The 11253-nt window shown below is 41.4% G+C and overlaps 1 protein-coding gene across 3 annotated transcripts; it reads left to right on the forward strand.

Annotated features, from left to right (window-relative positions):
• Nucleotides 1-1370: 1370 nt before the first annotated feature.
• On the forward strand, nucleotides 1371-8817 carry CLDN34 (claudin 34). Of its 3 annotated transcripts, XM_057419458.1 has the most exons (4): nucleotides 1371-1481; nucleotides 1585-1735; nucleotides 6387-6522; nucleotides 7852-8817. In XM_057419458.1, the coding sequence occupies exon 4, from the start codon at nucleotides 7910-7912 to the stop codon at nucleotides 8552-8554; it is 645 nt and encodes a 214-aa protein (XP_057275441.1). In that variant the 5' UTR covers nucleotides 1371-1481; nucleotides 1585-1735; nucleotides 6387-6522; nucleotides 7852-7909; the 3' UTR covers nucleotides 8555-8817. The 3 variants fall into 3 exon arrangements, with proteins under 3 accessions (XP_057275441.1, XP_057275442.1, XP_057275443.1); XM_057419459.1 differs by lacking the exon at nucleotides 1585-1735 and having other exon boundaries at nucleotides 1376-1481; XM_057419460.1 differs by lacking the exons at nucleotides 1371-1481; nucleotides 1585-1735 and adding an exon at nucleotides 3304-3610.
• Nucleotides 8818-11253: the final 2436 nt, after the last annotated feature.

The following is an 11253-nucleotide window of genomic DNA, read 5'->3' on the forward strand; positions in this document are numbered from 1 at the left end:
CTTAGTTTGCTTCTTATCTTGCTTTCATTCCATTTTCTGTGCATTGTATTTCTCACTAACATAATGGTGCTTATGCTGCTGGTTATGCTATCACAGCCTAGGCACTGTAGATTTGCAGTTGAATTGAACTTCACTGCACTGATGGTGGTTGACAAATACAACAAAATCATTCTTTTTTCTATACAATTTAATCTTTAAAACATCATAATGGTGTCTGTTTTTTTTTTGTGACTGAGAAGAAATATGTCAAAGATACAGAATTTGGGGGGCAAAGAAGTGTTGCTCTAGGAGTAGTGAAGGGGGTGCCACTCCTATCTCACAGTTGGCCAGATAGGCTGCACGCAGCAGCTTCACGTGTAAAATCAGCAATAGGTTTGCCTGCAAATTTTGTCCCACCCAGTTATTAAATCCAAGGAAAGGAACCTATCTGCCAGATGCCTACTGCCCAAGTAGACCCATTACCATGTCAACAGGCTATGCTCAAGTCTAACACATGACAGCAAGCCCATCGGGATCTATACATGTCAGGGCTTTTTGGCACACAACAGCAAAGCCTGAGTAGCTGAGTTTGGCTGTGCAATAAACACCATCTAGCTGTGACCAGTCAGAGAGGAGATCCCAGCCTGGTGGTGAGCTGCAGAAGGAGGTAAGACTGCGTGGCCACAGGTGGGCTGTGTTGTCTGCACATGAAAGCAGTGAATCGGTGTCAGCTGGAAGATGCAGCAAGAGAGGCAGGGAGCTTGGCTTAAAGGTGAGGCAGAAAACAGAAGGATATGGACTAATGCCATTTTAAAGCCCTCTTTGGTGGTGGCAATGACAGGCCATGGTGTGTGTGAGAGGTATGAAGAATTTTTTCGATGAGGGCATCCCATTTCAGGGTACTTCCATTAAATCAACTTCCTCAACTTTCAACATCAACTCTGGGTATCTTCTCACTGCAGAAGCCAGTGCATCACTGGAGTTTAACATTAGTAATCTAGGTTTCGAAGAGGAGAAACCAGAGCAGAGTTAAGAACTCTTAAAGGGTTTGTAAGAATCATTGTTTACATTCACGGGGAAACCACCGAGCAAGGCAAACATAACATAATCTAAAAAAATGTGTTGTTTTTGTTCTTTTTAAAAAGTATCTGAGGTAGAAAGCATGGTACTGTTTGTACTCATGCGCGGGTACTGCCAGCCACAGTCCAAGAAGACACCAGTTCAACTTGTGCTCGCTCCCCAGAAAACCTCCTCCTTCTCCCCTATATTTCTTCCCACCGCAGAGCTGCACTAATCTGCGTTGCATAAATACAGGAGGAAAAGTCTCAACAAAGAGGAACGGGTTATGAAATGATTTTATTTTCTTTCAGATGAGAAATCTGTGTCCTTCAGGACACTGCGGGGGTCTCAGGCTGGAAAATCTTGTCATCACAAAGGCTGATTTCCTGAACGGGTGTCTTACAGGAAACTGGATTTTCCATGGGAGTTATCCCTGTACTTTGGTGAGTGTTTTAGAGCAATTAGAAAAAATGGCATATGGGAAAGCTTTCATATTTTTATAATACGTTAATGATTAACTGACTTCCTACTTCTTTGTTGACTTAGTGGGAGAGTGACAAGGAACTGTGAGGTACCTATTTGGTAGCGTAACAAGACAGACAATTTGCAGGCGCGTTTCTTTCCACCTCCCTTCTGGAACTCGCTTCATGCAGCTGACACTGCTTCAAAGCCTCAGGCAACTCGCAGACCCACAGAAGTAAGTCTCCTTTTTTTTTCAATGCGTCTTATTTTATGAAGTGCTGATAGAGAACAGATGGGGAGAGACTGAAATATTTATTTGTTTCCTATAAAGAATGTCTGCCCAACTGGGAACTGAAGAATTAAGTTTTGAGGCATTAAATCATAAGGATATTGCCAAGAAGAGACCTTCTTAATTACTGTGCTGTTGGGGGTTTTTTAGACTCCCTTTCTGCTGCGAAACTTAGACTGAACAAAGGGTTTGGTTACTAAACCATGTCCAGTATAGACCAATAAAGCTGCATCTAGGCTGTACAAGTTTGCAAAAGCAGGATTTGAATGTTAATATCAAAATGCATGCAGTGCCTGGCAACATCCAATGCAAAAATATTTGCTTAAAACATGAAAAAAAAAGAAATAAATTCCTGCTTACACAGGCTGGGAAAACAAATTTGTGTGTGTTTTACATAGGAAGAATTTATCAGGAACTTTCTCTTCAAGGTATTTACAAGTTGCAGTGCAATTCCTAAAGCAAAAGCGTCGGTCAGAAGGCAGGCAGGCTGGAGGCAGAGAGACTCAACTTCGCTCTTCTGCTGTTACATTTTGTAGCATATTTTGGTGTAGCTGTGCTGTCACTTACAAAGAAACAAGTATTGTCTCCCATCCTTTTGGAAAGCTATCCGTCCCTTCAACCACCCACCCAGTGTCTATGAAGAAAATCTCATCATCAGGTTGCAGTGTGCAGTCAACGCTTGTTCTTCTTCCCTGAGTGTCTGTGCAGCACATTTGGGCTGATGCTCTGGGTGCTTTGGGTGTTCTTCATTTCTCCCACAGGCACCAGGCTTTTGGCTATGAGGTGACTCCTGCAGGGGGACATCTCATGAGGGCATGTATTCAGTGCTTTCATCTTCCCACTCATGTGAGCTCCCTGGGACCTGGATGTGGTTGCCCTAGTCACACTCCTGACCCCTTAGTGCTCTTTTCTCTGTACCAGACACCAAGGTAGGTGAGGTTTGGGGCTTCCCTCTCCTTTCTGAAGCTCAGTCCATCATCTGAAGTGATGCATTTAAGGAGAAGTCTTGCCAGTGATTGCGTGGTTGGGGGCACTCTCTTTTGCTCCCCACAAGATGGACATCAGCCCCTGGCACAGGCCCTCACCCCATCAGGGGTTCTGAGACCCAGTAACCCGAAAAGCCCAATTATATTTAGGTGCACTCATTAAGAAAGCATGCTAGCTGTTTTCCCTGTGTTTACCTGTAGCTTTTACAAATCTTTCTTTCTAACGCAGGTTGAGTCTTAGAAAGCAGATCTGAAACCCAGCTGGTGTGTACAGGCTGATGAATGGAATTAAAAGAGCTTTTCAGTGGACCCAGTATTAATTCCAGAAGTGAAATGTGTTTGGTGCCATTTAGGTTTCTCTGCTCTGAGAACTGATATCACAGCCCCAGCCTTTTGTCACCAGCAATTACTTGTAGGAAGAGAAGTGCTGACAAAATTTCAAGCACAGCTCCATTTCTGTTTGCTGCTGAGAACATGAGGCCACAAAGAACAGACTGTTATCTCTCAGACCACAGCATTTCACTTTAGTCTTTTTAAAGGTAAGCCTCATGCACAGATGACCCCAAAAACCCTCTGTGAAACACCTGGTGTTTGAGAGAGCAGCTTGCTCTGTTTTTTCTCCTAGAAGCAAGCTTGCAGCTGTAGGAAAGTCAGCACAGCTCCTGGGCATCCTCATCTGTTCCTTGTAGCTAAGAGGGGGAAAGTCCTGTTTCATTCTGCCCCTGAAAAATACAGGCAATGGCTCAATATGTTTTCCATAAACAGACTGCTCACTGTGCAGTGCTTGATTTAAATAAAAATAAGACGTAAATACAAAAGGATCCTTGAAGTTTCTGTAAGTGGACGAATTCACTAGCATGTGTCATCTTTTACTATTAGTTTCTGTCTTCTCTCTCAACTTCCTATTGCATGATAGCAAGTTTACAGTTTGCTTTTACTCAGGTAGGATATTGACTTAAAAAATACATTCATGGAGGAAACGGATGATGTGTTAAGAGAGAAAAAGATAGCAAGGGACTATCAGGTGAGAACCCTGTAGAAGTAGCTCTTCCTTTTTTAGGTATCTGGACTTTCCAAAAGGCTGGCCCCTGAAGCTGCTGGAATGCTTGTGGATTAGACCGAAATTAAATGTAAATTATTAAATCACGGGACACTGAGATGGAACTGTAGCCACTACTTAACACACTCCTCTTGCTTCTTTGGGTGAAAAGTGTTTCCAGTCATGCTTTTTTGGTCCACTGGCATACAGACCAATCACACTGGCCTAGCTTGTTCCTCCTGGCAAGATTGCCTTTGTAGGCTCCCTCTATCCTGTGACATAGCTGGCATGCAAACATTGGATGCTGAAATCTGAGTGAGCTTCCAAGTCAAGACACACATGCCAGCAATACCAACTAATTATCCAGAAGACCTTCTGTAGCTGACTGAATTCATGCTGAGTTCATTTGCCTTAGGAAATTTCATAGAGTGATCATGTTACATCACTGTATTATTCAAAGCACATAGATAATCTTACTATACTAATTAAATTAGTTAAAAAGACTTACATGATTACTAAAGCATGAAAACAGCCAATAGATTATGCCAGTGCACAGACCGCCGTATGATCAGGGTTTTGGGCTGTATTTTATCCAGTATAGCTTGAAACATGCAGGGACTGAACTGCCACATTTTTCTCTCAGAAGGCTGGAAAGGGCATTTACCCAGGGACCAAAAGGCTTTATTAACGAAATTTTTTCTTTGTTTTTTTTTTATGTGAATGACAAGCTAGTGATGGATCCAGTTCTTCCTTTCCAAAGGGGAAGCCTCTGTCTTCGAAACCTACAGGAAGGGGCCTGCTGGTGTTGGAGCAGAGTTCAGCACCTGCATCAAGTCCCATGGATGGAGGCTTGGGCAGCATTTCCCCTTTCTTTCTCTTTCTCTTCCTTCTTCTTTCCCTTCCCTTCCCTTCCCTTCCCTCTCACAGCGAGCGAGCCGCCGGGAAGGCTGAAATCCTGGGGGGAGACGCCCTCTGCAGCTCATTCCTGGTTTTACTTCGCATCTGCCGGCGGAACGCCTTTTTTCCATTTTTTCTTTTCTTTTTTTTTTTTTTTTTTTTCCTTTGGGAATGTTTGCACAGTGGCCCTGAAAAACGAACGTATCTCTTTGCATTTAGGGGGGACGAGCTTCCCTGGTGCTCTTTGCCAGCTGGCACCCGGTCACAATGCATGACCATGTGGGCTGGTGCTCCAGCTGGACCACTGCAGTGGGATGCCCAAGGTGTCATGGATGCTGCAGCCTCCAGCAGTGCTCAGGCTTAGGGTTTATGTCAGAAGCTTGAAACTAAATATGTTCTTATCCAAATATGCTCTTATCGTTTGCTTTTGGCAAGCAACACATATCTGGTCTCATTTGATATAAAACCCATAGTGTGTTTATTAATATTCATAATGATAGAGACTGGAATGAGTACTCCATCTTTGTTTTAATTATGACATATTTTCATATGATAAGCAAATTCCTGCAACTATTTTACCTTGATATTTATTTTGTTCCTTATGTTCTTGCTGAATCTTAACACCAAGAGGTCCCAAGTACAGGCTTCTGAGTTTCCAAACGAGGCAGGTATGGGTATTGTAATTCAACTTCATCATCATTCTCAAAAGTATTTCTTTTTCACCTTGATTTTGCTCTAAGTCAGTGATACCAGGTTAGATCAAGTAAGTTCCAGGGGCAGGGTATGGAGAAATGAGCCAAAATCAGTAATTTCCTACATACGCAATGCTTTGGGTCTAGGTATTTGGTACCTCATCTAAAGCCCATCTTTTTTTGCTGGTTATTCTCCAGTGTTTTCAAAATTTTTGTGTAAGTCTTGAATTCTTCCATTCTGTGTGTTTGCTGCTTCTGTGGATTTTGTGAATCTCACAGGGAAAAAGAATTTTCCTATTTTTTACTTTTATAATTCAGTTCTGGACACCCTGCTAAGTAGCTTAGCACATGATGCTTTGACAGAGGGCTCCGTAATCATGGATACGACGTCATTTAATTCTGTGAGCAGACAGGTGAGTAAACCCAATGTTTGAAGATGTATACTGATACCATTCTCTAAGCAGCTCTCAGTGACACAGATCTGCCTGCTTGCCTATCTTGTATGACCTTGATAGCAGCAAACTGTTAAAATGACTACTTATGATGTATACAAAAAGTGTTACAGAAATATGGGCTCTGCACAAAATGGTACTTTAACATGGTTGAGGATTGGCCTCTTTGTGCACAACTGATTCAAACAGAAGCAAAAGGAGACAGTACAGGCCTCCTTTGGTCACTCTCTTTCCTTTCTGTCATCTTCCCATCACTAGACATGTACAAATACAATGCTGTTTTGAGGTGGAACAGAAAGAAAACCATTTTAGTGCCTTATGCAGCTACTAATGTGCTGTGTGGCTGGTTAAGTTAATTAGATAGGGGGAGTTATAATCACTTTGTAAATAATGTAGCAGATCGAGAAAGCATTTATAAATAGGTTTCGGTTTAAGTAGATGAAACACAGAAGGCTATTCTGGAGCAATTTTCTTCATGCAGGAAGGGATTAAATGTACATTTGCAATAATGGAGATTAATATGTCCCACAGGAAATCAGTCCTATCGGAGATACATAGATGAAGTGGGAGGCCAAAATGATAAAATTGCAGATGTTGCCCTGCTTGGCTGGCATTAAAAAACACACCATCCTATCTTCTTATCATTGGCATCAGCTCCAGGACTGAAGTAAGTATACAGTGGGCACTGGTATGAGATGATGGACAGTGTTTGCTTAAGGCTCTATTGTTATGAAGTTATTATTTTATTTAAGATTTCCATAGATGGATATTTGCAATTAGATTGTCTCACCAACTGAATCTGTTAGCTTAAGTAAGTAAAAAATTTGCTGCTTTAATATCAACACGTAGTTGCAGATCTACCTTCTTACTAGAACAAGCATTATTTCTCCAGTCTTCAATTCAGTGGGACCAGGAGTTCAAGTATTTCTGATGACTCATAAAATATAAAGATCCCTAGAATCTTTCAGATCTACATAATAAGTTCAAGGCCACATCTCCTCTGATCACAGATCATTCCTGTAATTGTTCAGAAGGTTGTATGAAAGACATGGGAGATCAACAGATTATTTTTTAAAAGTAGAATGAACACTTAATTTGCACTTGGAATGTAAAAAAAAAAAAAACCCAAACAAACCGTCCAAAATCTTTTACTAAGCTAAATGACCAAAATCTTTTCCATGGCAGTGCTAGGATGATTTGAACTGGAGAAAATGGGCAGGTTATGAATGTGATTTGCAAAAGAGAAACACTAAAGAATTGTGGTTAAAGTTTGAGGGTGAGAAAGCAATGGCAGCATATCCAGGCTCCAGCCCCTGCATAGAGCATTATATTTCTGATTCATTCAAGTGTTCCTGCTAACAAAGTCATGGTTAAATAATCTAAAAATGATCAAAGTATTAGATTCTGTGGCCTGGATTTGCTCATGTCTCTGAACTACAGTGTTTTGTGTGTGAGCCTGGTCCCAGCAGCTCTCAGACATGGCAGCACAAAGCAAAAGCCTGTTCAGGTCGGGCTGAAAACACAAACTGCACTGCAAACATGACTGCAAGGAGAGAGAAGCATGAAGCATGGCTTCTGCAGCTGCTCTGTGAGATCTCTTGCAACAGCCAGGATCCTGAGGATTTTGTCAGATTTAGTTTCTACCAGCCAGTAAGCTTATTAATGAGGCTCTTTGAACATAGCGGTTAATTACCAAGGAAGAAAATAGCTTGGAGAAAGATGTGAATTTTCCTGTTGTGAATGTAGAAAGGAGATTGTAATGGGAGCTAACCAGAGACTCATTCTTCTCCTTGTGATACAATGATATATTCAGAATAAAACGTAGATGTTACTTGTCTATGACACTAAACTTCAACAGTTCATTACAGTTGGGGAAAGATGAGTACTGTCCTCCCTCTGTACACGTATTCACTCCAGCTTTTACTTTTTCACTATCAGGTTCACCTATTCACCCAAATAATAAGTGCCTTTGTAATCTTACACTGTTTCTTTCCAGTGCCTCTCTCACTTCACATGGCAATTGTGCCTGCAACAGAGCAGAAGACCTCCAAAAGATGAACTCCCTGGTCAGCAGCTCACACCTCCAGCTGGCTGCCTTTGCTCTTGGTACTGTAGGCTGGATCCTGTGCACAGTTTCAATGGGAACTGTGGAATGGAGAGTGTGGCATGTGGACAACACCACCATCATCTCCTCTGGTGTTGCATGGGTGGGGATTTGGAAAGTCTGCTTCATCAGTTACCTTCAGGTCTCACCTGGCTATAAAGAACAGTTCTGCCATAAATTCAGTGGTTATGACTCCTCCATCCCAGCTGAAATCTATGCTGCTCAGGGTCTCCTGTTGATCGCCATGTTCACAGGCTTGCTGGGACTGACTGCCACAGTCTTTGCTCTGAGGAATGTTTATATGGGAATCACTCACAAAACTCTCATTACCCGTTTCTTCCTGGTGGGTGGCTGCTTCTACATATTTTCTGGTCTGTGTGTCCTGATTCCTGTGAGCTGGAATTTCTACTCTGTAGCACATAACCAGAGCATTGCTTTTCCTCCATCTTACTACATGCCCTCAAGCCCAGCAGCACAGGAAGTCGGTGCTGCCATTCCGGTTGGGATTGTAGCTGTCGTCCTCCTGCTGCTAAGTGGGATTTTTTCTCTCTTGTACAGATTTCCGGTGACCACAAACGCTATCACAAAATGCTGACAGGATAAATCCCCCCAAGCTGTTTCAGAACAAGAGCATAGTCAAGAGATAAGGACGGCAGCACAAGCAGCTTTATAATCAAGGCACTGCAGAACTTTACTTTAGTCTATAGGAGCCACACTATTTTGTATATGAACCAGCTGAACTACTATCTTAGTTGTCACATATGACCGGAGGCTCATCTTTGAGATGAGTGCTGATGAACAACACCTGCAGTTAAGTTTTACCAGTTGTCCTCTTTTGTATATACAAACGTCACTGATTAATTTGTATTTTGTGTAAGGTATTTACCGTGCTCAAAGAGCTGACTCTGAACTAACTGTCCTGTTGGAAAGATGTGAAATAATACGTTAAATGTGAACTTGTTTCCTTGTTGGTACTAGGCTATTTTGTCCATTATTTAATTACCTTTGTAGCTAAGCATCTTTTGTGACACATCAAGACTTTTAACACCAATAATATGAGTGTCATCATGGTTGTGTCAGAGTCTTCCCTGAATTGTCTTATGAAGGTGTTGCCAGTTTCTCTTCTTCCTCGAGGGCGCATAAAGAGACAAGTCTTTAATGCTTCTATTTTTCTTTCAAGCTATTTACATTTTATGTTGCAACATGTTTGCCTGTGGGCAAGGTGTGCTTAGTTCCTCGCTTAGCCAGAGCCAAAAAGTCTGCAACTGTTTGCTTCTTCATCAGACACTTCACCAAATCCAAAGGTATTGCAAAAGATGGAAACAACCTCTACCAGTTATTACAAAACTGCCAGCAAAATCTGTGCTCTCAGTAACCAGGAATATTCAGTACAACTTTCAGGGTATGATTCATCTGATGGAGACATCTATACCTAAACTGGTCACTTCAGGCTCGGTTTATCACCAATTTAAAGACAAAGACAGTCTCTTTTCCAAAATACATGCCAGAATGGCTGGGAGTTGACATGCTCCCTAAAAACCTGTTTTTCTTAACCTACTGTAATGGCTGTAAACAACTACAGTTGCTAACTCCGGTGTACACAAGCAAACTTCACCTAAGCTAGACAAAGCTAGGTGAAATTAATCTGTCACTTAAGTGGAATTTCATATGCTAGTGCCATTAAAAAATAACAAAAAGGAGAAATGTCACAAATGCTGCAATCAGGGCAGTTTAAAAGGAAAAAAAAAGAGGTTGGGAGGAATGACTAAACACTGCTGAAAAACCGGTGATCTCTTGAAAACAGATTCCTCAAGAAGTTATGACACTTTGAAAGAAATGCTGCAGGAATCTGAATAATTTTAGTTTTACTCTTTTCATTGTCCTCCGTTTTCTAAAATACTAATGGGTTCAAAGGAAGAAGAAAAGAAAATGTAACAAAAATGAAAGAATTCTTGTACATTGCAAGAAAAGGTAAAACGCCAGCAAACAAGGTCTGACTGCTTGTGGCTGCTACTACCTCATCTTGTCCTAGAAGTCTAAATTTCCTTCACATCTTTCACACTGTCTTGACTTTGCTGTACTGCCTTGTTTATACAGAATCTCTACAGCACCTTCATTTCCTCTCCCGTCTTCCAGTCTCTTCCAAAACAGCAGCTTATCTCATCACTGGTAATTTTTTCATCTGCTGTAAGGATTCATCCTTTCACTGTTTACAATGCTCTAAAGCACTTTCAAGTGGTGTTTCAATGAAGGCAAGACATTTAATAGCTTGTTTATTATATACCGTTTCTAGTTTGAGTTCTACTATACATCCTTTACAATGTTGGTAGGTTTCAGTTTTAAATGTGCAAGTCAATAGAACTGTTATCTCTTCCCACAGGACCCACAATAATATTAGATGTTATCTTACTGTAGTTGTAAGGGGGGGGGAAAAGATGCATCCATGTGTTTATGTCAGCATTTCCCCACACTAATAAACCACCAATATTCCCTGGCAAGGAATTTGAACTTTAACAGAAAATAACTATCTACAGATTTTTGTGTTCGTATACGCACAGAAATGCCAATACCCCCAACTGGGTTTGTTAGCTATCTTCACTAAATTATTAGGTTCAATTTGCATTTATTCTTCCTGGCTAAAAGAAAAGGGAACAAATGACATCAGACACATGCTAAGTTTCTGCACTGGTGCCACAGCAGTTTCCACCAGGGATTATGTTCATCTGTGCTGATGTGTGGCTATGAAACACTGGTGGTGTGTCAAACATAGGCTAGATGGGGAGGAAATTCCCCAGCTAAACAATGGAATAGCTTACCTAAGGAGATGAGTGGGTTTTTAAAAGAACATTTTGTCAAAATGAATTTAGGCATAGTGCCATGAAGACTGTAGGTATGAGTGAGCCTGCCTCAGGACAGGTGGGTGATCTAGATGGTTCTTTTGGCATCCTTTCTCACTGTACTCCTAGGTCTCCAATACAGCAGCCTATTGGTAGTCACATACTCCACTATATCAACATTATATGTTGGTACTTGATAAAACATGGTCTATGGTCAAATACCAGGCTATATTAAAACTCCCAGGCCTTCCCTGAAGAAAAGATAAGAGGAAAAAAAATCTTAGCTCAAAACAAGGGAGAGGCAGAGCTTCCATTGATTTCAATGGAATTGAGCCTGTCCAACCTAGATCCCCCAAGGCTATGGGATTCATTAAATCTTGGTGAATGTTTGCATTCATCAAGATCTTGGTATCGGAGGCCAGTAAAGCTCCTGTGCTTTTACTTGACTAGCGGGGAA

Source organism: Pezoporus wallicus, unplaced genomic scaffold, assembly GCF_028554395.1.
Source record: "Pezoporus wallicus isolate ANWC-B61680 ecotype Strahan unplaced genomic scaffold, APGP_CSIRO_Pwel_v1 contig_5767, whole genome shotgun sequence".
NCBI classification, from domain to species: domain Eukaryota; kingdom Metazoa; phylum Chordata; class Aves; order Psittaciformes; family Psittacidae; genus Pezoporus; species Pezoporus wallicus.